The 22,559-nt window shown below is 35.6% G+C and overlaps 1 protein-coding gene across 4 annotated transcripts in view; it reads right to left on the reverse strand.

Moving 5' to 3' along the window:
• ADGRV1 (adhesion G protein-coupled receptor V1) overlaps positions 1-22,559 on the reverse strand; it is a 258,922-nt gene that overhangs the window by 181,341 nt on the left and 55,022 nt on the right. For all 4 annotated transcript variants that reach the window (XM_087958193.1, XM_087958191.1, XM_087958192.1 and 1 more), the window contains exons 25-40: positions 22,388-22,517; positions 21,405-21,479; positions 19,993-20,132; positions 18,983-19,592; positions 18,506-18,721; positions 17,321-17,536; positions 15,827-16,071; positions 14,572-14,753; positions 11,148-11,959; positions 10,358-10,567; positions 5,434-5,564; positions 4,129-4,228; positions 3,080-3,259; positions 1,717-1,880; positions 1,098-1,191; positions 104-182 (exon numbers count right to left, since the gene is read on the reverse strand). In XM_087958193.1, the coding sequence (XP_087814319.1) occupies positions 104-182; positions 1,098-1,191; positions 1,717-1,880; positions 3,080-3,259; positions 4,129-4,228; positions 5,434-5,564; positions 10,358-10,567; positions 11,148-11,959; positions 14,572-14,753; positions 15,827-16,071; positions 17,321-17,536; positions 18,506-18,721; positions 18,983-19,592; positions 19,993-20,132; positions 21,405-21,479; positions 22,388-22,517 (3,584 nt within the window). The remainder of the gene's footprint in view (positions 1-103; positions 183-1,097; positions 1,192-1,716; positions 1,881-3,079; positions 3,260-4,128; positions 4,229-5,433; positions 5,565-10,357; positions 10,568-11,147; positions 11,960-14,571; positions 14,754-15,826; positions 16,072-17,320; positions 17,537-18,505; positions 18,722-18,982; positions 19,593-19,992; positions 20,133-21,404; positions 21,480-22,387; positions 22,518-22,559) is intronic.

A 22,559-nucleotide genomic window follows, 5' to 3' on the forward strand; every position in this document is an offset into this window, starting at 1 on the left:
CCTACTGTCTTTGGTGACATCATGATTCATGTCACAAAAGGTTTCAGCTGAGCAAATTAACAATTGAAAAAAAAATGAAACGTAAACTGAAAATTAAACTTACCTTGTATTTTGCCAACTTATTACTCCTCTTGCTCCATCATTAGCGTCAATAATTACCTGTGCTGTTAAACCCTCCATGTCTAAAAATAGCAAGAAAATTATTTTGCACAGTAATGTGGATCAATAAATAAATGCTTAGATGTACAAAGTAAATTATTATTTATAATATCAATGTATGCATAATATTAACGAACTGTAATTCTTCCCAAATGCTCTTGGAAAAAAGTAGAATATTAATAAATAATTTTAAGTAATTAAAATTACTCAGAACACAGAAATCCTACTATTCCTAGTATTCATTGTGCTATCAACACATCTTAAACCTATTGGCACTTTTTTTTTCTATTTATATTGTAGTGAATTAACCCAGTCAATTCTACAGAAATGCAAAATGAAGATCAAATTGAAAATATTAGAATATACATTTTTGTAACACCAGTAACAGGAAGCATGATGTATCTTGAAAATACTGAACAAAACCAAATCTAATATACCAGCCTAAAGTTGATTAGGAATTGTAAGTTGGAGTTTTGGGGCCTGAAGCAAATTTTTGGATTTGCTTCCCTTATGGTTCCAAGACTCTTATATCACACTGAAGTTTGCAAAGAACATGAATGAGATATGTGCTAATAATGCTGTACATGTCATTTTTTAAATAAAGTAACCACTGGTTGATTTAATAGATGCCAGCAATGTGGGAGCATGCATCAGCACACTCTTCCTCTACAATAAGCAAGATTTACTATTGTAACTAATAAAAATGGTTTCTTATTATCTGTGAATTTGACTAATTAAATTTACTTTTAAAATGCTATTGACAAACTACTGTTAGCTTAATTTTTTTAGAGAAGTATATTTTGAAAGCTTGCATAAAGGGAGTAACAAATATTTTTATATGTAATAAATATTTTACATTGGTGCAAAATATTTTTAAAATGTACAAATTTGATACAGAGGTATAAATAAATCATGAAAGAAAGTTGTGAGATTTCTACCAAGTCTGGGAGGAAAAGATACCAAAGGATATCTGACAAGTTTCACAGATGTTAGATTGATAAAAATATATTCTTGCATTTCTGGAATATCATCCTGTAAAACAAAAACAAACATAGGCTCATGTTATTGTCCTCTTGAAAATGACTACTAAATTAGCAGAAGTAGTGTATTTTGCACTTAAGGTATCTATTATGCACTATGTCTAACTACCATCCTCATTCCTAATGGAATTACTAGGCCTGAAGAATATGCATGTCAAATGAAATATTACAAATTTTAAAATAATATAATACTAGCCAGGCTTTTTTCCAACTGCAAGATTTACTATAAGTACTGTAATCAGGAAATGAAATAGAAAAAATATGGAACAATGCATTATTCATTTTAAAGATTATAAAATGTGGCACATGGTATTGAAACCAGTGTAATGAAACAGATTTATTCCACTTGTATAAATCTAAGTTCTCTTTTTGTGATTAACTGTTCCTCTTGGATTTTTCCATCAACCAATAGAGCAAAGAATTTTCCCATGAACATTAGAAATTATGGCCTAAATCCTGCATTCATCAAAATCAGACTCTCTCTCTTTTTCTTTTACCGAGTGGAATTAGAATTTACCTCTAGAATAGTAATATTTATGGTGGCTGTTGTTACACCTTCTTTCAAAATAACTGATCCTGATATAGGTATATAATCAACTCCTGGTTCAGCATATGTCCCTTCAGTCTGATTCTTTAAACCAAGAAATTCTGAAATTGTTGTGTAGGTTACATTGACAACACCTGGTAAACATATAGATTTCAGATGTAATTATAATTAAATACACTTATATTTTATAATGAACAAAAACATCAAAGACTGATTTGTATAATACCACATACTGTGATCTATGAATATCAGAGATGTGAGACATGCAACTAAAGGCGGTGTAATGAGCTTCATTATAGCTACATCTTTTACTTATATCAAGATGCTTCTTTTATTTGTCCATTATACTTGGATTTTGATAATCATATCATGCTCATTACCCATGCCAATGGAGCATTATATTTCATGCCTACTTTTTATGCTTTTTAATTAAAAAAAAACCTTGGATTTTTCTGTAACAACTTTGTGTGTTTTTTCAAATGTTTGCATTTTTCTCAGGTTGCTGTTCCTCTTGTTTGCAGTGTTATTATTTTTAATACCAGAGGTCTCTTATAAAATTACAATTAAGCCGAAGTGTAGCATTTAAAAACCTGCAATATTTTGCTTCTGCTTTGTTCTTTTAATAGCAAAATGAAGTATAGTGATTACAACATAATAATCACATAAATATATAAATATTACAGTATAATATACTTGTTTTGAACATGGCAAATATTTAGGTATTTGATATCTAGGACTGTCTACCTTCTTCCTTATATGTTAGGGCAAGCCACTGAATGTTCAGAATTCATTGGCTGGTTAGAACTGCAAAAAGCAGAAAGCACTGACTTTTTGCTATGTTATGTCATTATGAAATTCCTTCCGTAAAAATCCCTCCTATTTTTATCATTTTAGTTAAAGTTTAGAAAACTCACTATTTGAATTAAAATTTCACCAATTCTTAGTCAAGACTCTCCCAGCTGTTTCTATCATTTCTTTCATCACATGAAAGGAAAAGTCTTTTACAACACCGCAATCAACTACTTGGATAATAGTGTACTTCAGTATATTTATGTACAGTATGCGAGTAAAAGAAATCTTGTTGGGTGCTAATATCTATATTCTAGTAACTATTGACACATGGTACCTAATATAGCTGCTTAGAATCAATTTAGCTCTTAGATCTAAAATATATTCCTTTTTCAGAGTTTCAGATTTATTTATTTGGATATTGATGCATTTTCTTCTGCTTTTATGACATAATACTATGAAACATCATGTGTAAGAAAGTATTAATAATGAAGCTGTATATAGAAAAATATCTTTTAGAACCTACATTCTTCTATATACAGACCTAAAGATCCAAATTCTCTGTTAATGAAAAGTTGAATCGTCTTATTTTCCTCTTGGACTAATACAGTTCTAGATGAAGATGCAAAATTCAGAATGCCATATGGTTCATCACTAGCCTCTACTGTCAAAACTGCTTCATATCCTTGATGGTCCAAAGTAGCAATGCCAGTAGAAGTGACGCCTAAAAATAAATTAAAAAATGATGTTAAAAAGCATGGTTCCCCATAGGAATGTGCCCTTTAATTTAATAGTAAATTGTTCGATGGTATATGGCAAAAGATACTCCAGTATGTTTTTCAGAGAACCATGATCAATCTTTCATTGTTCTGCTCGCTGTGCATAATGATCGTGACAGCATACATGGCAATCCTTCTCCTCCTTCCCACATAAAATAATCAAATATTTGGGCTACAGAAAATGAGTATGTTGTATCTTAAAATGGCTTTAGAGAAGTAATAAATTAAAGAAGGTTATGTTTATCACAATTATCAGACATCATATCTTATTTTTGGAATCAAAAGCAAATTGTCTCCAAACATAATTTCCCCCATTGTACATAAAACCATTGTCCTCAAAATCTGGTAAACTACCATAGTTTCTGGCTTAGATGGAGAATAATTGGAAGGAGAATAATTGTAGCTCAGGGTTGAAATGAGGAGTCCTTGTTGCTCTCTGAGCTTGCTTGTTTTCTTGCAGATATTTCATTACCCAAACTAGATATCATCATCTGTGCTAGTAAGGAGTGCTGAATGATGTTACCTACTTTGGGTAATGAAACATCTGCAACAAAAACAAGCAAGCTCTAAGGCACCAAGGACACCTCCCCCTTTAGATAGGACTTCAGTTTGATCCAATATCCCTGTTAGACTGAAGCATTAAATGGTTCTTTGCATCTGTGAACAGATTAACTCAGACAGACTGTTCATGGCATTTCAGACTGATGTATTTTATCCACTAATACATTCATCTTCAGATTACAAAATATTAAATAATCTAGTCATCATGTATAACCCAATCTTGATTTGCTATATTTATCTACAAGACAAATACCTTGAGTTTTAATATTGTACAGAATTATGTGATATTCTTTCTTTTCTTCAGGGATCTGATCATCCAGCAGGTATAAATAAATTGTTGCATTTAATGACCCCTATTAGTTAAAGCAAAAAAGGGACAATTATTTAATAACTATGATAGTACAGGTAGTCCTCGACTTACATTTGTTCACTGATTGTTCAAAGTTACAATGGCAGTGAAGAAAGTGACTTATGGCTGTTTTTCACACTTACAACCATTGCAGCACTGCCAGGGTCACATGATCAAAATTCATATGCTTAGCAACTGGTTCATATTTATGATGGTTGCAGAGTCCCAGGGTCATGTGATGTTCTGACAAGCAAAGTCATTGGGGGAACCAGATTCACTTAACAACCATATTACTAACTTAACAACTGCAACGATTGGCTTAACAACTGTGGCAAGAAAGGTCGTAAAATGGGTAACCATAACAACCATAACAACACAAGAGCAAACAATAGATACAAACTCAAGGTTAATCGCACTAAACTTGATTGCAGGAAATACGACTTCAGCAACAGAATAGTCAATGTCTGGAATAATCTACCTGACTCTGTGGTTTCTTCCCCAAACCCCCAAAACTTTATCCTTAGACTGTCTACTATTGACCTCACCCCTTTCCTAAGAGGTCTGTAGGGGGCTTGTATAAGCGCACCAACGTGCCTACCATCCCTGTCCTATTGTTTCTTTTATGTTTTTTATTTTTCTTATATGTATTCATGTGTTCATAACTATGTTTTTACTTATACCTATTATCTTGTAAACAATTGACAAAAATAAATAAATAAATAAATAAATAAACCTTACTTTACAAATTTGTCACTTAGCAACATAAATTTTGGGCTCAATTGTGATTGTGAATTGAGGACTACCTGTAAAACATTGAAACTCATTTCTACAAATCACCTTTTCATCTATTAAGTTGTTTTATTACAAGCAATACTAGCCTGGACCATTTTCTGAGAGGTACATTGAGACATTTACAACTTAGCAGAGTCTCGAAGTTTTTAGGATATAACAGGTTAATATCCAAATATTACATTTTATTCTAGCAAAAGTGCACTGGGCTTGTAAAACAGCTAGGTAAAAAGGTACAGTGCTACACGCTTAGAAATAAGTCCCACTGCATTAGTCTAAATATGGCTTACATCTGAGCAGATATGTATAATTTTATATTGCAAATAAGGCAAAAAATAAAGTCCATCTGTTCTCAAATCAAGTGCAACTATTCACACTTTCTTTTTATTATGGAATCTGAAGCAAATAAATGATAACTACCTCTAAAAAGCAGAGTGTGCCAGAAATATTTTCAAAGTTTTGTTCCAAATTATGGCCAACAATTTCCCAGTCAACAGTTACATTGCCAGCTCCTGGTGCAGTCCTTAGCACATGAAATTGTACCAGCTCTCCTAGAAATTAAAGCATACATAATATCATAAGAAATAAAGGAAAGCCAATATACTATTTGCACCTAAGACAATAGAAAGTTCTGAGCAAATAGAACTTTCCATTTGTTTGCTTCAAAGATAAATATGTGCCTTTCTGATTAATCATTTTCATTATCTTGATTTGCTATTAAATGACTGTAATATATGTAAATCAGAAAAAAACTGCAACAACAATTCTTAACAAGTAAAAATCCAGATACAGACTTATGAAAAAAAATCGTTGAAAATTTTATTCAGTCAACTATGTTATTTCAAGAGAACCCAAAATTATCCTGATACTAAATATTAAAAACCTACCTTTCATTTTGTCTTGGAAAAATGAAATAAAATAAAATAAATCAGGATGGGAATTAACACTCACAGCTCCTGCATGAGAAACTGTCAGTAGCCATGGCTGGGAGGGAGGGGGAGGGGCTTTGCACAGATTTGTCTAGTGTATTGATTGCAATCTTTGCTGGAGTGTGAGGCCCTACTCACAATCACTAATGCCTTGCTCACCTCCCACTTGGATTACCACGAAATGTTGTACATGGGGCTGCCTCTGAAGACCACCCAGAAGCTTCAACTGGTCGTGAATGCAGCAGCATGCATTGGGGGTCCTATGTTTGCCCAACACCTCTGTTATGAGAGCTGCATTGGCTTCCTGTTTCTTTCTGGATGCAATTTAAAGTGTTGGTCATCAACTTCAAAGTCCTATGTAGCACAGGGCCAGGTTATCTGCAGGATCACCTTTCCCTGAAAACATCTTGCATCTTGCATGATCTGGTAGGGTGGGCAATGCATATTCCTAATCCCTTCCACTAAATATTGCCATCTGATGGAAGCTAGCAAGCATGCCTTTCTAGGGCAGCTCCTTCCCAATGGAACACTCTGCCATGAAACTTGGCAGGACTCTACCCTCTTAACCTTCCATAAAGCTTTAAAGACCTGGATTTTCCTCCCAAGTGCTGGGATAAGATAGGATAATGGCACATTAGAAGGTTGACTTGGCACCAGGTCTTTGTTGGTTTTAATGTTGTAATGTTCTAATCTGTTTTGTTTTATGGTTTTAATAGGATTTTAATTATTTTAACATTTGATTGGGACCACCCCAGATTTGGTTAGAAGATGGGCAGCTTTACATTATGTTTTAAATAAATAAATAAGTAAATAACAGAATTAGAAGCTACCGTAATTACCATCAGAACCAGTGGTGGAATTCAATTTTTTTTACTCCTGGTTCTGTGGGCGTGGCTTATTTGGTGGGCATGGCTTGTGGTCATGTGACTGGGTGGGTATGGCTTAGTGGTCATGTGACTGGGTGGGCACGCTTGGTGGTCATGTGACTGGGTGGGCATGGCTTGGTGGTCATGTGTCTAGGTGGGTGTGGCCAACTCAATGTCATTCACATCAAAGGGTGCCTCACCTGGCCCTTCCCCTCCCAGCTATTCCTTGTCACCCAGCCTCAACTTATCTATAGTTCTGTAAAAATGTTGTTCACCTTTTTTGACTTTATTATCTGCATACTATAGATGTACTTTCATGGACCACTGAAAGGAGGAAATGGTTCACATGCTTTACTCAAGAGTGTGATAGGCAACAGGCTTTTAAGGGGCTGCCACAAAGAAAGGGGGACAATGTATTTTCCAAAGAAGTAGAATGCAAACAAGAAGCAATGGATGGAAACTGAACAGAGAGAAGCGACCTAAAACTAAGGAGAAACTTCCTGACAGTGAGAACAATCAGCCAGTGGAACTGCTTGCCACCAGAAGTTCTGGGTGCTCAATCACTGGAAGTTTTTAAGAAAAGACTGGACAGCCATTTCTCTGAAATGGTATAGGGTTCATCCCAAGGGTCCCTTCTAAGTATTATTCTGACACCTTTCCCAGGATTTCTACTCAGGATTTGGCATCCTCAGTTTTCTTGCCTGAGCTGGGGGTTGGACTAGAAGACCTCCAAGGTCCCTTTCAACTCTTGTTAAACACATGTGTATTTTATGTTCTGGACTATTGACATTGAATGCATGTAAACCTTAAAAAATATGTGGTAGCCCTGGGCAAAAGAAAGACAGAAAAATCACTCTAGGTATAGGGACAGTGTAAAATATTAACACATGATAAATAATGGAACAATTAAAAATAATAGCACAGTTTTATCTCTCTCTCTCTTCCTATTTTCTTTCTTTCTTTCTGTACCTTCCTCTTTCTTTCTTTCTTTCTTTCTTTCTTTCTTTCTTTCTTTCTTTCTTTCTTTCTTTCTTTCTTTCTTTCTTTCTTTCTTTCTTTCTTTTTTTCTTCCTTCCTTCCTTCCTTCCTTTTCTCTCTCTCATACACACACACACACACACACACACACACACACACACACAGCACTTAACAGACAAGTATTTTGGAAGCAGCTCCTTTAAATTTCTCCAAGGCTTGAGTGGATTCCCCCACCCCCTCTGTCAGATCACACTCCTTCTCACTCCAGCACTTTAACTCACAAGGGGAAAGCGATACTTGCAGTATCCATGGGGAATCCTTGGAGAAGTTTTTAAAGGACCTGCTTCCAAAATGCATTTCTTTTACGTTGCAAAAGTGCTCCAAGGCTCGATTCACCCTCACCCCCTCTGTCAGACCACACTCCTTCTCACTCCAGACACTTTAACTCACAAGGGGAAAGTAATACTTGCAGCGTCCATGCCTTTCTTCCTTTCCCCCGGGGAGAAAGAGGATGTGGGGAACGGAAAGCTAGGAGAGCGATCGCAAGTGAACGACCGGGCGACTGGGTTGGGGGCATGACCAGCCAGGGGTTGCCACCAGTTCGGCGACCCATGCCAAATAACCACTACCGGTTCACCCGAGTAGGTGTGAACTGGTTGAATGCCACCTCTGATCAAAACATGTATAACTAGTAGTGAATATAAACCTATAAAAGCTATAAATTCTGCTTGTACCAGCTTTCTCATGTTCATTCCTAATATAGCTCAGTTTTAGCCAAAAGTAGGAAATCTTTGCTAGAGAAACTGGATCTGAAAAGCAGGCAGCAAAGACAGCAAAACAGAGACCCCAAAAGAGAAAGAGAAAGATACTTCTACTTCTGTCACAGTGACTGGGCACAAAAGGCAAAAGATTGGTGCAGAGAATATGAGAGAAGGCAGCTGGGTGAACGAATGCTTGCATGTGCTTGCTAGGGTGGCTGAGGCTTCCTGATGCATGGCAAGCAGCCCCAGAACTGCACAATTATAGAGATGCTTGCTACTCCACAAGAAAGTGTGTAGTTCAGTCAAAAAGAGTAGAGATGGGGACAAAATTTATGGGTGGGGGCATTTGGAAGCAGTCCCTTACCTTACATGCTTAATGATATTATTCATTTCTAAGTAGGATTCTGATATCTAAGCAGTGGATTCTAACCTTTAAAAATCTGAACAAACGGCATTCTCCATAAATAATATATTATGCAATTATTACTATTATTGTGTAATTGGTTCTGATTCATCTTGCACATATTGATATGACTGTACCAGAAAGATGGAAGAAATAAAATTATGAGTACAAAGATCATATTGTTCATGCAATTTCTCATGCTCACAGATGGCTCTTTTTGCTTATCAACTTATACTTAGTTTGACAAACTGTTCAGAACAATTAAACTAGAAAAGAAACAATTAAATAGTCAGAAACAGAACATCACTGAATCAATTATGATGACTTCCAAAAGTAATCTGTTGGCCTTCCATGCAAAAGGGTTTTGTAAATACAATACAGAATATAACAGAGGCCAAATCCAGATTTTTTTCTTCATCCCTTCTATTATTCTATATCACCCCAAATCTTGAAGTCTCATCTATTTTTTCTCCTTACCCAGGGGTGGGATTCTACAGTTCGCACCTATTAGCTAGAACCGGTTGTTAACGTTCTAAGCAGTTTGGAGAACCAGTTGTTAGAAGAAATGACTGGCCTAATCCTGTAAGGAAGGCAGGAAGGAAACATTCTGGTGTTTGCAGGCATGATATTCCCCTCAGAAAAAAAAATCGGGGCCGGCCAAAAGAGACCCCCCACCGCGCGCCAATAAATTGCCCGCCCACCTGCCGCTCGCTCCCGCCGCCGCACCCACCCGCCCCTCGCACCGACCGCCGCTCGCACCGACCGCCCGACCGCCGCCGCACCGATTGAGCCGCTCGCGCCCGCTGCTCACCCGCCGCTCGCACCGACCACCGCCGCACCGACCGCCCGACCGCCGGCTCGCACCGCCACATTTTTTTAAGAGTGTTGGAGGAGTTGAAAAGTTCAAGGTTATTCTGTATGTCGTATTAAGAAATTCCAGTGGCAGTTAATTGGTTCTAGTGATTTATGAAGTGTAGAAGTGGGAGGAGAGAAGGTGGATTCTGTGTAACACGCGAAAATAATTTTACTTGGGAAATTGCCTTTGACATGCCAGATCTGTTTCTAAATAAATCAATTGGAGAGAAAATGTCTCGGAGTGATTGATATCATGGATACTTTCTGGATGCCTTACATGAGGTCTGTCAGAATGTGGAGAATTGGTGATGAGCAGAAGTATAAAATTCTGCAATTCCTCACATACTGTACATTTGTATATTATTCTGTAATATTAATTTATAAAGATAGAAAATTTTTCTAAGGGATAAATTGATCAAATGAAGGAAAATAAATTGATCAAATTATTCTGTTTTTCCAAACAATAAATTGATCAAACTGAGAGAAAGCCTAAACTCAGATTAATATTAATAATTCACAAAGAAAGGGAAGTGAAAATGGAGATGAACCCACCTTCATGAGCAATTACAGATCTTGAGGATGTTTGAAAACTAAGAATTCCTGCTACATTGTCATTGGCCAAAATCACCACTGTGACAGTATCTGAACTGGGTAAAATACGGCTACCACCTTCAGTGTGAGTCAAAGTGATCCGAATGCTTTCATCATCTTCAGGCTCAGTGTCATCTAGAATAGTCAAGGTGACAGGCTTTTTTGTCTCACCTGATAAGAAAAATTAGAGCACTTTATGTTTATGTAGCAACCTTTCCAATGTTTAGAAGAACAATCATTTCACTTAGATCAGAGGTGTCAAACTCACATCATCACAGCATCGTCATATGATGTATCATGACTTTCCCCCCTTCACTAAACTGGATGTGGCCAGTGCGTGACGCATCTGACCCCTGGGCCACAAGTTTGACACCCCTGACTTAGATAAACAACAAAGATTTCTAAATACAAGCACATAAACAAAGCAGCTCTAGCATGTAATACTATTTAAAACTGTTCCTTTATATTCTTTTTATCAATGTTGTGTCTTAAAATTATCCTATGAATTTTAGAAAAAGTAGTATGAAATCCTTTTTAGACTCTGCATTTCAAGTGGCATAAAATATCTTTATTTAATGAGTTTAAAATGCTGGAATTTAAACTATAATTTATGGATGATAACCTTCAGCATGGTATGTGTGTTTTCCTTACAATCTTCCTATAAGTCATTATAAAGCTTGAAATATGGCAATGATTGTACAGGACAGTAGCATATTGAATTTTCATTAGACGATTCTCTCAAATTCCATACCTTCTGCAAAAATCAGGACTTCTCCATCACCTAAAAAATCCAGATTTGGGGTTGCTGTGCCACCACTAATGCTCCATTCCACCATCACTTGTCCCAGACTACCTTCTGTTCTATGTATCATCAACTGCACAGTATTCTGAGGCCATTCTTGTACTTCCACATAAAGACCATTCTCAGTTGTATGGGGACTGATGCTATAAATTACAAACACACCAAAAGCATCCCCATTCATTAATATAAGAACTGTAGCTGTGTTTGGTTGCCCTATGACTGGTTGATTTTCAATGCTGGCAGTTATATTCATCAGCACAATTTGTAACAAAGAAATGGCAAACTTCTCATCCAGTTCTGGAAAATCATCAGGTAATATGGAGACTGTGAGGTTTGCAAATTCTTCTCCTTCTTCCATGATCATCCACTGGCTGGTAACAGGCTCATAGTCATTATTAGCAATTGCTTGTGTACTGAAAATAGCATTTAAAGTAGTAAGATTTTTCTTGTATATCCAGAATCCTGAGATGTTGGTTATTGAGCTACTCCAAGATGCCGCCCAAAAACATGATGAAATTTCAGAAGTACCAGATAAATAAAAAGCTGAGCAGGCCTGCTCTTTCAAACAAAGAATAGCACAAGTGTAGAGAGAATCATTGGCAAGTGAAAGATTCACTCTGGTCACATGACTCTCATCTGGAATTCCTTGTATAGGTGCTTCATAATAGCATAATACATTCAGCCCTTGCTCTTGTGCAAGAGTTATGAAATCAATGTCTGAAGTGCTGTAAAAGATCTTCAGCTGACCAAATCTTCCACCACTACAAATTAAATAAATGACAAATTAAATAATGATTAAAACAGGCTTCTTGATATAGCTATCACAGTTAAATCTGAGTGGGTGGGGAATGCAAAAAAATAGAAACAAAGCATAGCTTTGAACTCTTATGTTTTAAACAGGATATTTTACAGGATACTGTAACCTTCCTTCTAATGCTTAGGATGAAAACCAGAAAGCAAAGCTAAAAAATAGGGATTAATGGAAGGATATTTCCCCTAGGTTTTACATTTTTTAAATTTTTGGGAGTAATTAGATGTGGGGGCTTGTATTTCTAAGTTTACTCAAACTAGAAGTCCTCTCTATGATCTTCATTCAAGACCTTTTCCTGGTGTCCTTACTTCTAAACTACATTCATTGGCATTCTCCAATTAATTTGTTCTGCCTTCCCTGAAATGCTTCATTGGCAACATGTTTTCCCTACCTTAGAATACAATCAGGGATTCTAATATTCATATTTAGACGCACATATGTAAAACAGCAAGCATTATAGCACACGCACACACATACACACACACACACACACACAAACTCATATTCATATAGCACATTCATCCTCTAACAGAGAATGTTGCATTCATTTTACATTTTTTATATCTAAAATATATCTAATATATATTTATATCCCTCCTATAGATGTAAAATGAATGCAATATATTTTATATCTAAAATATATCTATTTTATTCTGTATATATCTATTAATGCTTACAAATCAGGAATATGCACAAACACTTACATATATTTAATTAGTATATGATGCACGCTATTTGAAAAATAACATTACAGGAGGTTTAATTTAATTCCTGGAAAAAGATGGCTTTTTGATGATTTTTTCCACAAGAGAAAAAAAAGCGGCAATTTTGAGGTGCTGAAAGGAAAGTTTACTCTCCCTCCCGACGGAATTAAGCCGGAGGAGAGGACAAAGAAAATATATAAATCTGGATCTTGTTGGAGGAGATGCCTTGAAGATTTGAGGACAGAAACATAATTTTAAAAAGGCTTTAAAATACAGATTTGGACTCTCTCTCTCTTTTTTTTTTTTTGTTTGATACCACCCCTGGAAGAGGAAGGGAAATTTGGCTTGCTTGGATTTATTGAGGATTGTGGACTTTGGTATTGTTTTACCTTTCTCTCTGAATATTTGGTTGGTGTAAGAAGAAAGAGGAATAAAGAAAAGAAAAGATTTATTTATAATGGCTTTTCCTTCTGAGGACCTGAGGGATGAATATGAGCAAACAAAAGCAACCTGCAAAGATGGTATGGAAAAGCTTTTCTATTTCTAGAAATGGCGCTGGTTAATTACCAACAGACAATGAAACAGATGGAAACAGAAGAACAACAACAAGAAAAAGATGAAGACGCCATCTTTATTGAATCTCAAAACTTATCTAAGAAAGAAGGAAGGAAGAGAGCAAGGAAAATGAAGGACTTAAGATCTAAAAAACATTTGAGAAAGAAAAATATGATGCAAAGTAAATATAATGATAGCAAACAAGAGAAAAGGGACACAACAGAGAAGGGATCCCAGCAAGGCAGAGGTTAGAAGAAGAAGGGGGTAGGAAGATTTGGTGGGGAAGAAAGAAAGGGAAAGGCGGAGAAAAGCCTCAAAGTTTTAAAATTGGATGGGAGAAGAGGAATTTTTTTTAGGGATAAAGGATGAAATATAAACTTTTGTAAGAAAGATTCTGCTAGGTACAGAAGATGGTATTGTAACATTTATATTTGAAATAGTAAATTAGAATGGTTTAAGATTTAATAAGAAATTAAAATGTTGAAGTCTTTAATAATGATTGATTTTAAAATGTAATAAAATATTGAAGGAAAGGAGGATACAATGTATTTAAACATTTTTGGTGGATAGAATGTACCAAGCAGAACCGAATTGGGTATTTGTTATGTTGAATGTTAATTTTACTAACTTAGGGGAGGATGAGAAAGGCATCATACTCTGATTAGTGATTTCAGGAGAAATTGTTTTTATTATAAGAAGAGATAGAGGGATAATGAATGGGCAAAAGATATAAATATAATGATTTAATTAAGATGGATTAAATAAGATAGAATTGTGAAGAGTGAAATGTGCTGCCCATACAAAGAGAGGTAACTGGGGCCAAGGTACTTTACTAAAAGATTTTTATATGTTTGTTTGTGTTTGTTTGTGTTTTATGAGAATATTGGGGAAATTTCTGTGGAAATACAGAAAAAGATTTAAATATGTAATGATTTGTTTGTTGTTGAAATTAATAAAACTTGTTTTTAAAAAAAAAGAAAAAAGAAAAATAACATTACAATCAGTAGGAATTGCTGCTTTCAATGAAAATTCCACTAGATAAGCTGCAGAATTCTCTTCCTTGCAACAAAATCTTTACATGCCTCAAGCAATTTCAGAACTGATCAAGGAAAAATACTTCAGAATCTCTTCCTACAGTTTAGGTTTTTGTGTTGGTTTACTCAAAAAGATTTCTCATTCTTATCTACAGAGTTTTCTCCATTAAACTGTATAAATTGTAATATATTGTCATAAATAATGTGTTACAGAGAAACAAAGTAGTTATTAGCCACAAGCTATTAAGGTATTAGGGTGTTAAACAGACCTTCTTTTTACTGTTATGTTTGCAGTTGAACTTCTCTCCAATGGCTCTTGAATACGATACAAGTTTTGTTGAAAGGATACTGTTCCATATGGCTTATCATTGGCAGGAATTACAACATTTGCCACTCTCTCTAATCCAATAGTACCTCCATTGGAAGCCTGAATTAATTCTACTATGATAATCTGCAAAGTATTTTGGAGAAACACTTAGTATGGTGCAGAAAAATATCATTACCTCTATGGTTTGATTCCAAAATTAAACATGGCCACAAAATTCCTAAAGAAAATCTAAGTTCTTATTGAGATTCAAGGTATTAGCAATTTAAAATGTAAATTTCTCTCAAGCCTATGCTCAAGAAAATTCTAGTGATATACAAGGAAACAATTTTAACCCCTGCAACAGCTCAGTATAATTTTTGAAAAATTGTTCTAGAACAGGGGGGTCAAATTCAATTTCATTGAGGGTTGCATCAGGATTGTGTTTGACCTTGGGGGGGGCATGGCCATGGTGGGCATGGCCAGCTCGATGTCACTCATATCGAGGGCACCTGTGGTGGCCCGGGAGGGACTGGGGGGATCCTTCCTTCCTTCCTTCCTTCCTTCCTTCCTTCCTTCCTTCCTTCCTCCCTCCCTCCCTCCCTCCCTCCCTCCCTCCCTCCCTTCCTCTCTTTCCTTCTTTTTCCCTCCTTGCTCTCTTCCCATATTTCCGACTTTTTCTTTGTCTTTCCTCTTTCCCTTCCTCCTTTCCTTTCTCTTTTTGGATGCCCAAATGCAAAAGAGGAAACATTTCTCCTTTTGTTTTATTTTGAGTTTGGTTTGACAGCCCTCTGTCAGTGAAAATGGAGTCTGGGGGGGCAGCCCTCCATGCTCCATTTCCACTGGCAGAGGCCCTGCGGGCTGGTCCTTCACTGTTTTCAGGGAGGCCTGCAGGCCAGATCTAAGCACCTTGAGTTTGACACTCATGTTCTAGAAGGTAAGAGACCTATAGATCAACATTTGAGAATTAGTAATTCAGTAATTATTTAACCCTACCAAAAAGTTTCCTGATTTCTGTTCTCCCCACAAATCAATGGATATTTCCATTTTTAATAACATTATCATTATTACTATTATCACCATTATTCCATAGTATTGCATTTTCACAAGTCCAATATTCTTACCTATGATTTTATAAACAAGATTTTTAAAAATACACATACACACACACACACATATAAAGTTCTTCTTTTCATGTTTTGTCTTATTTCTCAGCTTACCTCTTCAATTTCTGGAACATCATCATTCAGAATCTCTAATATCAAGTTCTTCATGGTTTCCCCAGGGGAAAATTGAATGTTGCCTAAGAAGACTTTCAAATCACTGTCAGCAAATTGCCCATCAATAGTAGCAATCCATTCAACAGTCACATTGCTAAGTGTTCCAGCATTGCGAATAACTGGCAGATCTATCAATACTGTATTGGCTTCAGGTTCATTGACAACTATATTAGTGATCTGAAAAACTAACAACACGAAACTTTATTTTTTTCACTGTAATTTGTTTTTTCTGTTCGTTACATACTTTTAATTAATATCTTAATAATATTTTTTTATAATCAAATGCAAATAATGAGTGGATTTTTTAAACTATTGCATATTATAATTTTGAATAGGTCTTCCTAAATTAACAATCAAAGCTTGTATTTTCCACTCCAACAGCATTAGAGCAAAAGTGGGGGAATCAATGGATACCAGCACCAGAGATGCAGCACCTGCATTTTTGCTGCCCAAGTTAACCTCATCCTCATTCAAGCAAGAAGCAGCAGAGTCCACAGGACAGAATATGATGACATTCAGATAGATACAGTAGTGATAAAACTTCTACAAATGTCTTTGTTTAATAATCTCTCTTTAAAGGGAACTTGAAGAATAGGAAAATGAAAAGGTTCATAAAATGTTTCCAATCCAATTCTAAATGGTATTGAAGAATCTCCGTGCTGGCCCAGAATGCTAGTTAGCTCAATCTTTCTCCAACTGTTGGTTAACAAAAGTAAACAATGGTCTATGCCCTTAATATCACTGTATTTAAATATTTATATTCTAATTTGATTATTAATTGCTTGAGGTGAATAGGAAGAATACAAATCTTTTAATTAAACTAAAAGACCTCCTAGATCCCTTCCAGCTGTTCTAGTCTAGTCTAGTCTAGTCTAGTCTATTTCTTTTTCTGTTTCTATTCTTCCACTCCACTCCACTCTCCACTTTAATTTCACCAGAACCCTGTGAAGTAGACTAAGAAGTAGGTTTAAAATAGTGTCTGCTCTTCCCCTCTCTCTTTTGATTTGTATTCATTTTGCTTTTGTAAAGTCTTATATAATACCACAAAAGGATGCCTGATAGCACAGAGTGCACAAGAGGCCAGTTTAAGATTTAGGAAAGGGAGGCAGACAGGGGAGTAGAGAGAAGCACTAAAGTCTTCTTACTGGGGTCACAGTACTTCTCAAGACATAAAAACGGGATTACATGGGCTGTAATCATTAGTTTAAGTCTTAAATTTTAAATTGTAAAGTCCAGTGTGAGAGTACTGACAATAAACTACAGTACTTTATCAGGAAGTGTTTTCAAAAAAGGAAGAAGTGGCCAATTGTAAGATAAAATATTATGAAAAGAAATATTGTTGAGAAGAAAGGTAGATTTAAACTTGTTAATTAAATTTATTGTGATATTTTTCAATTCATAGATGGTTTTATTAACATTTAAATGCCACCTTACCAAAAGATCCAAATGGATCATCCGAAGCCTCAATAGTTATAACTGCCTGAGTTAGATTCCCGAGTTGTGCTCCGCCTGTTGTCTGATTGAGCAGCTGCACAAAGAAGGACTCCTCCCTTTCAGGGTTAATATCATTAATTATATAAATTGGCACGGCTTTGCTGGTCTCTCCTTCTAGTAAGACAACATCTGAGGAAGCTACGCTGTAGTCCTCACCTGTGTATAACAAAGATGCCTATTCAAAAACATGATGATACTATTTCTTTAAGTTGTTTGAAATTCAGATCTGATGAGCAGAATCTATGAAAAAAGTTAGAGAAGATAGTACAGAATATTCTTGAAACAATACCAACTATTTTATCCTATAAAAAGATTTTGCATTCATGTTTTTAGCCATTCCATATTTCATATTGCTATAATCCAAACCTTCTTTGAAGAGACATTAGCACATATGGTCTTCTAAAAAGAGGTACCCAAAATAATGTGTATATTGATAATTGGTATTGTCTGCTCTGAATGTTTGTTTTTCAAAAGCTGGCATGCCTTATGTAAGAACAATATATCTGGAAACCTGGAAAATGATCTTAGATTAATTAACACAACAATAGGTTACATGCAAATTTAAATTAAAACATATGACAGAATGATCATGTAAACTTGAATTCAGCAAAGAACCATGTGTGCTTTGCTGTATGTTTTTCTTTTGCTTATTCCATGCTGAAACATTTCTATCTTACCACATTATAAAGCCATATTAGCAGATATCAGAATGAAGCAGGTAGGTAAACATTTCAGTCACCTGACACAAAAAGCTGCACTGGATTATAATATCCTTCCTGCCTCATCTACACATTGAGATGTGTTGCATCGAGAGGGAAGCTTGACCATATAGTTAAAGTGGGCTCCTCAGTTCAGATCTTTTGCTTCAATGTATGGATGCAGTTAGCAAAAATGAGTGACGGGAATAGATAGTTTATCATTGATATATGGTAGTTTGAACTGGAGGAGCAATAAATGCTCAAATAACAAAAAAAATGAATTTATTAACATGCTAAAGGATTCTATGACATGCAGGCATATTCCATATAAGGTTTTCTGATATTCTTGCCATTTGCTTATAGCTAAAGTCAATGTACACTGTTGTACATTTTTTGCCATTGAATTGTAGTCTCTTCACTCTCTTACCAGCAGTTGCTGTAATTGGCACTGCTCTAAATTTCACAGAAACATCTGCAAAGATTCCTCCAGTCCTTGTGACATTGATTATTGGTCCAACATAATTTTCAGGTACTTGGACAGCTGGAGCAGAGAGCTGTAATGTTCCAAAAGCATCGTCATTGGCATTGATAATTATATGAGCAATTGTATCAGTGGTAGATCCAAGGCGAGGAGAATCTGAAACTGAAATACAGAAGAATTTGAAGGATTTCCAATTTATTTTCTACAATAAAAATACACTAGAATTCCACAATAAAATGACAACCTTATATCTACTGTTGACAGGACTAGAAGTCCGCTTTTCTCAGTCCTAGCTCAGTACCTTAACCATTAAACTGAAGTGGTTTTAGTCATGTATAATGTTGCTAAATATTGTTTTGTAAAGAAAATATAATTTGGGTTGTGCTTTAAACATTACTGAACAAAAGACAGAGTTAGCCTTACTTGGCTGATGATTGACTTCTCCTATCAAAGTAGCACCAAGAAGCTCAACAAATACAGATTCCGACTGCTCTGGTTCATCATCATCCAGAATAGGGAGGTGTAGTGTAGCTTCACTTTCATTGGCTGAAAGGATTACAAATCCTGAAATGGGCAGATAATCTTCTCCCAATGTTGCCCTTGCAATATTTGATGGCAGATAGAGTGAGACATCTTCATCATACATGGTTCTATATGTAACCTTGACTACTCCCAAGTGACCTTTCAACCTTACTATTGTAAGGGTGACATTCTTTGTTTCTTCCTCAACTTTAATTGGCCTATTTTTTCCAGAGAAAATCAATAATCCATATGGGTCATCATTTGCAAGAATAGTCAATGTAGCATTTGTGTGAACTCCAAGCCGCCCATGTGTAACATTAATGATATAAAGTGAAAGTGTCCTGTCTAGTTCTGGAATTTCATCAGGCAAAATATTTACAGTTAAATTTGCTTTTCTTTGCTCTGTGTGGAATGTTACGTTGCCACTTGTTGCAGTCACATCTTCAGTATCATTTGGCACTATGAACCAATATAATGTAACCTGAGACAACGCACCATGATATCTAATAATCTGAAAAGCAAAGCAATACATCATTATTATTATATCATGTAAGACAAAGAACTAAATCACTTAGCTAGAAAAAGGTTCCTGTGCCACTTTACATATTACACAGATGCATCTTCACAATTTTAATTAGCAAAATGAAGTTGAGACAAAATTTCTAAGCACTCAGCAGTTTTTATAAGATTTCTGCCATACAGTCATAATCCCCTGTCTCATGACCTTTGTATAAAATTATCCTGTCAGTCTTGCATCTTGACCCTGAACTGGAGTATCAGTGAGGGGGATAGAGATCATGACAACTATAGTTATCAGCAAAAGAAACCCTATCTTTGAAAAAAAGAATATAGCCATGGAGGATTTCTATAAGTATGCAAACTCAAGAGTAGTATATAGGACATCTGTAGACCTGAAATATGACGATTCCTCTTCCATCTTCAGGTTCCATTCCACTGAGAGAGAGGGATTCAGCATCGAACTCAAAGACCCCATGTGCATCATCAGAGGCTTCAATAGTCACTAGGATATGAGATGCTATTCCCAGATTGCCTGTTGACATCAAGAACAAATATGTGTGTGTGTGTGTGTGTGTGTGTGTTTTCTTAAGTTTTCGCAGGTATTTATATGTATGGTATTCAGCTTTGTTCAGGTATTTTCCTACGTCATTATAGTTGTGCTTTTAAAGTTGTAGCGACGTTTCGGCAGAATCTCATCTGCCATCATCAGGCAGATCATCAACACAATACAGAAGCCTGATGATGGCAGATGAGATTCTGCGTTTGAGATTTAAATTTGGGGCAGCCTATTGCCATTCTGGCACAGCAATAGGCTGCCCCAAATTTAAATCTGAAACCACTGTAAAAGTCTAACTCACAGGCGAACACTATACAAAAGCCTGATGATGGCAGATGAGATTCTGCTGAAACGTTGCTACAACTTTAAAAGCACCACTACCATGACGTGGGAAAATACCGAACAAAGCTGAATGCCATACATACATACATACATACATACATACATACATACATACATACATATATATATATATATATATATATATATATATATATATATATATATATATATAAAATTAATTCTAACAATTGGATCACTTATAATACCCAAAGGTTAATATCCAAAATTAATGCAACAGAACTGAAACAGAAGTATGGTTACTTAATTTTTCCAAAAGGTTTGCAACCCTAAACACACAGGTAGATTTAGACAAAAAATATTTAGAAAAGGCAGCTTTTCTACCACTGTCTTCCCACGGCATTTATCTAACACTGAAAATCTTCCAGAGATTGGAAGATACTAAACAGAAGTATTTCAGAGGATACCCTTTTTCCAACTCAGTTAATTCATTCAGCAAGTTTCCCTACCTTTTCTGGGTTTGGGAAGAACTAGGGAACAGAGAAGTTTTTAAAACTATTTTATATATAAATTATCATGACAGAAATGTGACATGTTGGCATGAGAGCTGTCTTTCTATGTCAGGGGTAAGAGAGGATCCGAAAAGTGTCTTCGGAGTGTCTCCAGGAAAGAAATCTGGTAATATACTTTGAAAATAAACAGTCTGCCAGCTTTGAATAAGAAGGGGGGGAAAAGGCTAAGTTCTTATTAAAGTATGATTGTACATTACTGTACAGTTTCTTTTAAAGCAGTATTTAGCATGTGCTGACTTCACTCCCAGCATTCTGCATCCAGAATGTGGGAGTTGATATCTGCACATCTTAAAAGTTGTCAAATTTAAAAAACACTGTTTTAAAACAGTGAACCATACTTCTTAGAAAGGGGATAACTCCAAAAATCACTGCTTACCATATTGATGGACAGGAGGAAGGAAGTAGAAATCACCATCACCACTACCACTACCACCACTTAAGAATTCAGAAACTTTAAAAAGACAAAGATACACAATACACATATATAATGCAGATGATAGAGAGCATTTCAAAATATTTAGAAAAAAGCAAACAAAGAAGATAAACTTGAAAAAAATTAAAATATTTTTGAAACCTTAAGGAAAGTTACTAAAAGCCAAAGATGATACTTTTTCCATTAGCTACCCGTATCAACTATCTTTAACTAAGAGTGACAAATACTTGAGAAGTGAAAAAGCAAAGAAATTGGAAAAGGCAGAATCTATAATCTCCGAATTAGTAAATTCTGGAAATAATGCTAAAGCAAATTGGGGTATTTATTTATTTACAGAATAGACTTTCTCAATTTCAGCTTAACTCCATGCAGTTTTCTTCACAACAAAGCAGAAGTGCTTTCACATTGCTTTCATCTTCTTGCTTTTTTACTTCACAGTCTAGTCTGTATAGCCCAGGAATTTCCTGTGGGTGTCTCAGCTGACTTTTTAACCAGGTTAGATTTTTTAAACGCCAAGAATACATGCAACAAAAGAAGTTCCTGTGCAATAATATTTTTGTAGCATTAGAGGTAGGATGCTATAGGAACTGGTTTAGGTTCTGGAGTTTCCACAAACTGTTGAATACTTGTTATTTCAAGTTTTGGAGCAGCTTCAGATAAACACGTATCAGATAAAATGAGGGTTTTGACACATACTTTACTATCATGTTATCTGACAACATATACTATAGAGTACCTACTTTATGTGGAATATTTTGTTTAAAACAGTGAAGATATGCAGCTAATTATTTTCAAAAGAAAATTAAAAAATTAATGCTTTTTAAAAAGGAAATTAAAGTTATTTTTGAAAAGAATTTTGCCAGAATGAATTAAATATAAATCAATTTCAGTCCCCAAAGAGTTATTATTATTCCATGAGCCTTTACCTGCCCCATCTGGATTCAGCAATTCTACTTTGAAAGTCTTTTCTAGCTCAGGGATAGAATTATCTGTAATGTTGACAAGAATGTGCTTGTATCTTTCTCCTGGCAGAAATTCCAAGGTCCCTGTAATTCCCTGCAGGGAAAAAAATCTATTAAAAGATCCACATGAGGCCAC

The sequence above is a fragment of the Notechis scutatus genome, chromosome 2, assembly GCF_049901735.1.
Source record: "Notechis scutatus isolate UNSWTSFEM ecotype Mainland chromosome 2, rNotScu1.2, whole genome shotgun sequence".
NCBI classification, from domain to species: Eukaryota; Metazoa; Chordata; class Lepidosauria; order Squamata; family Elapidae; genus Notechis; species Notechis scutatus.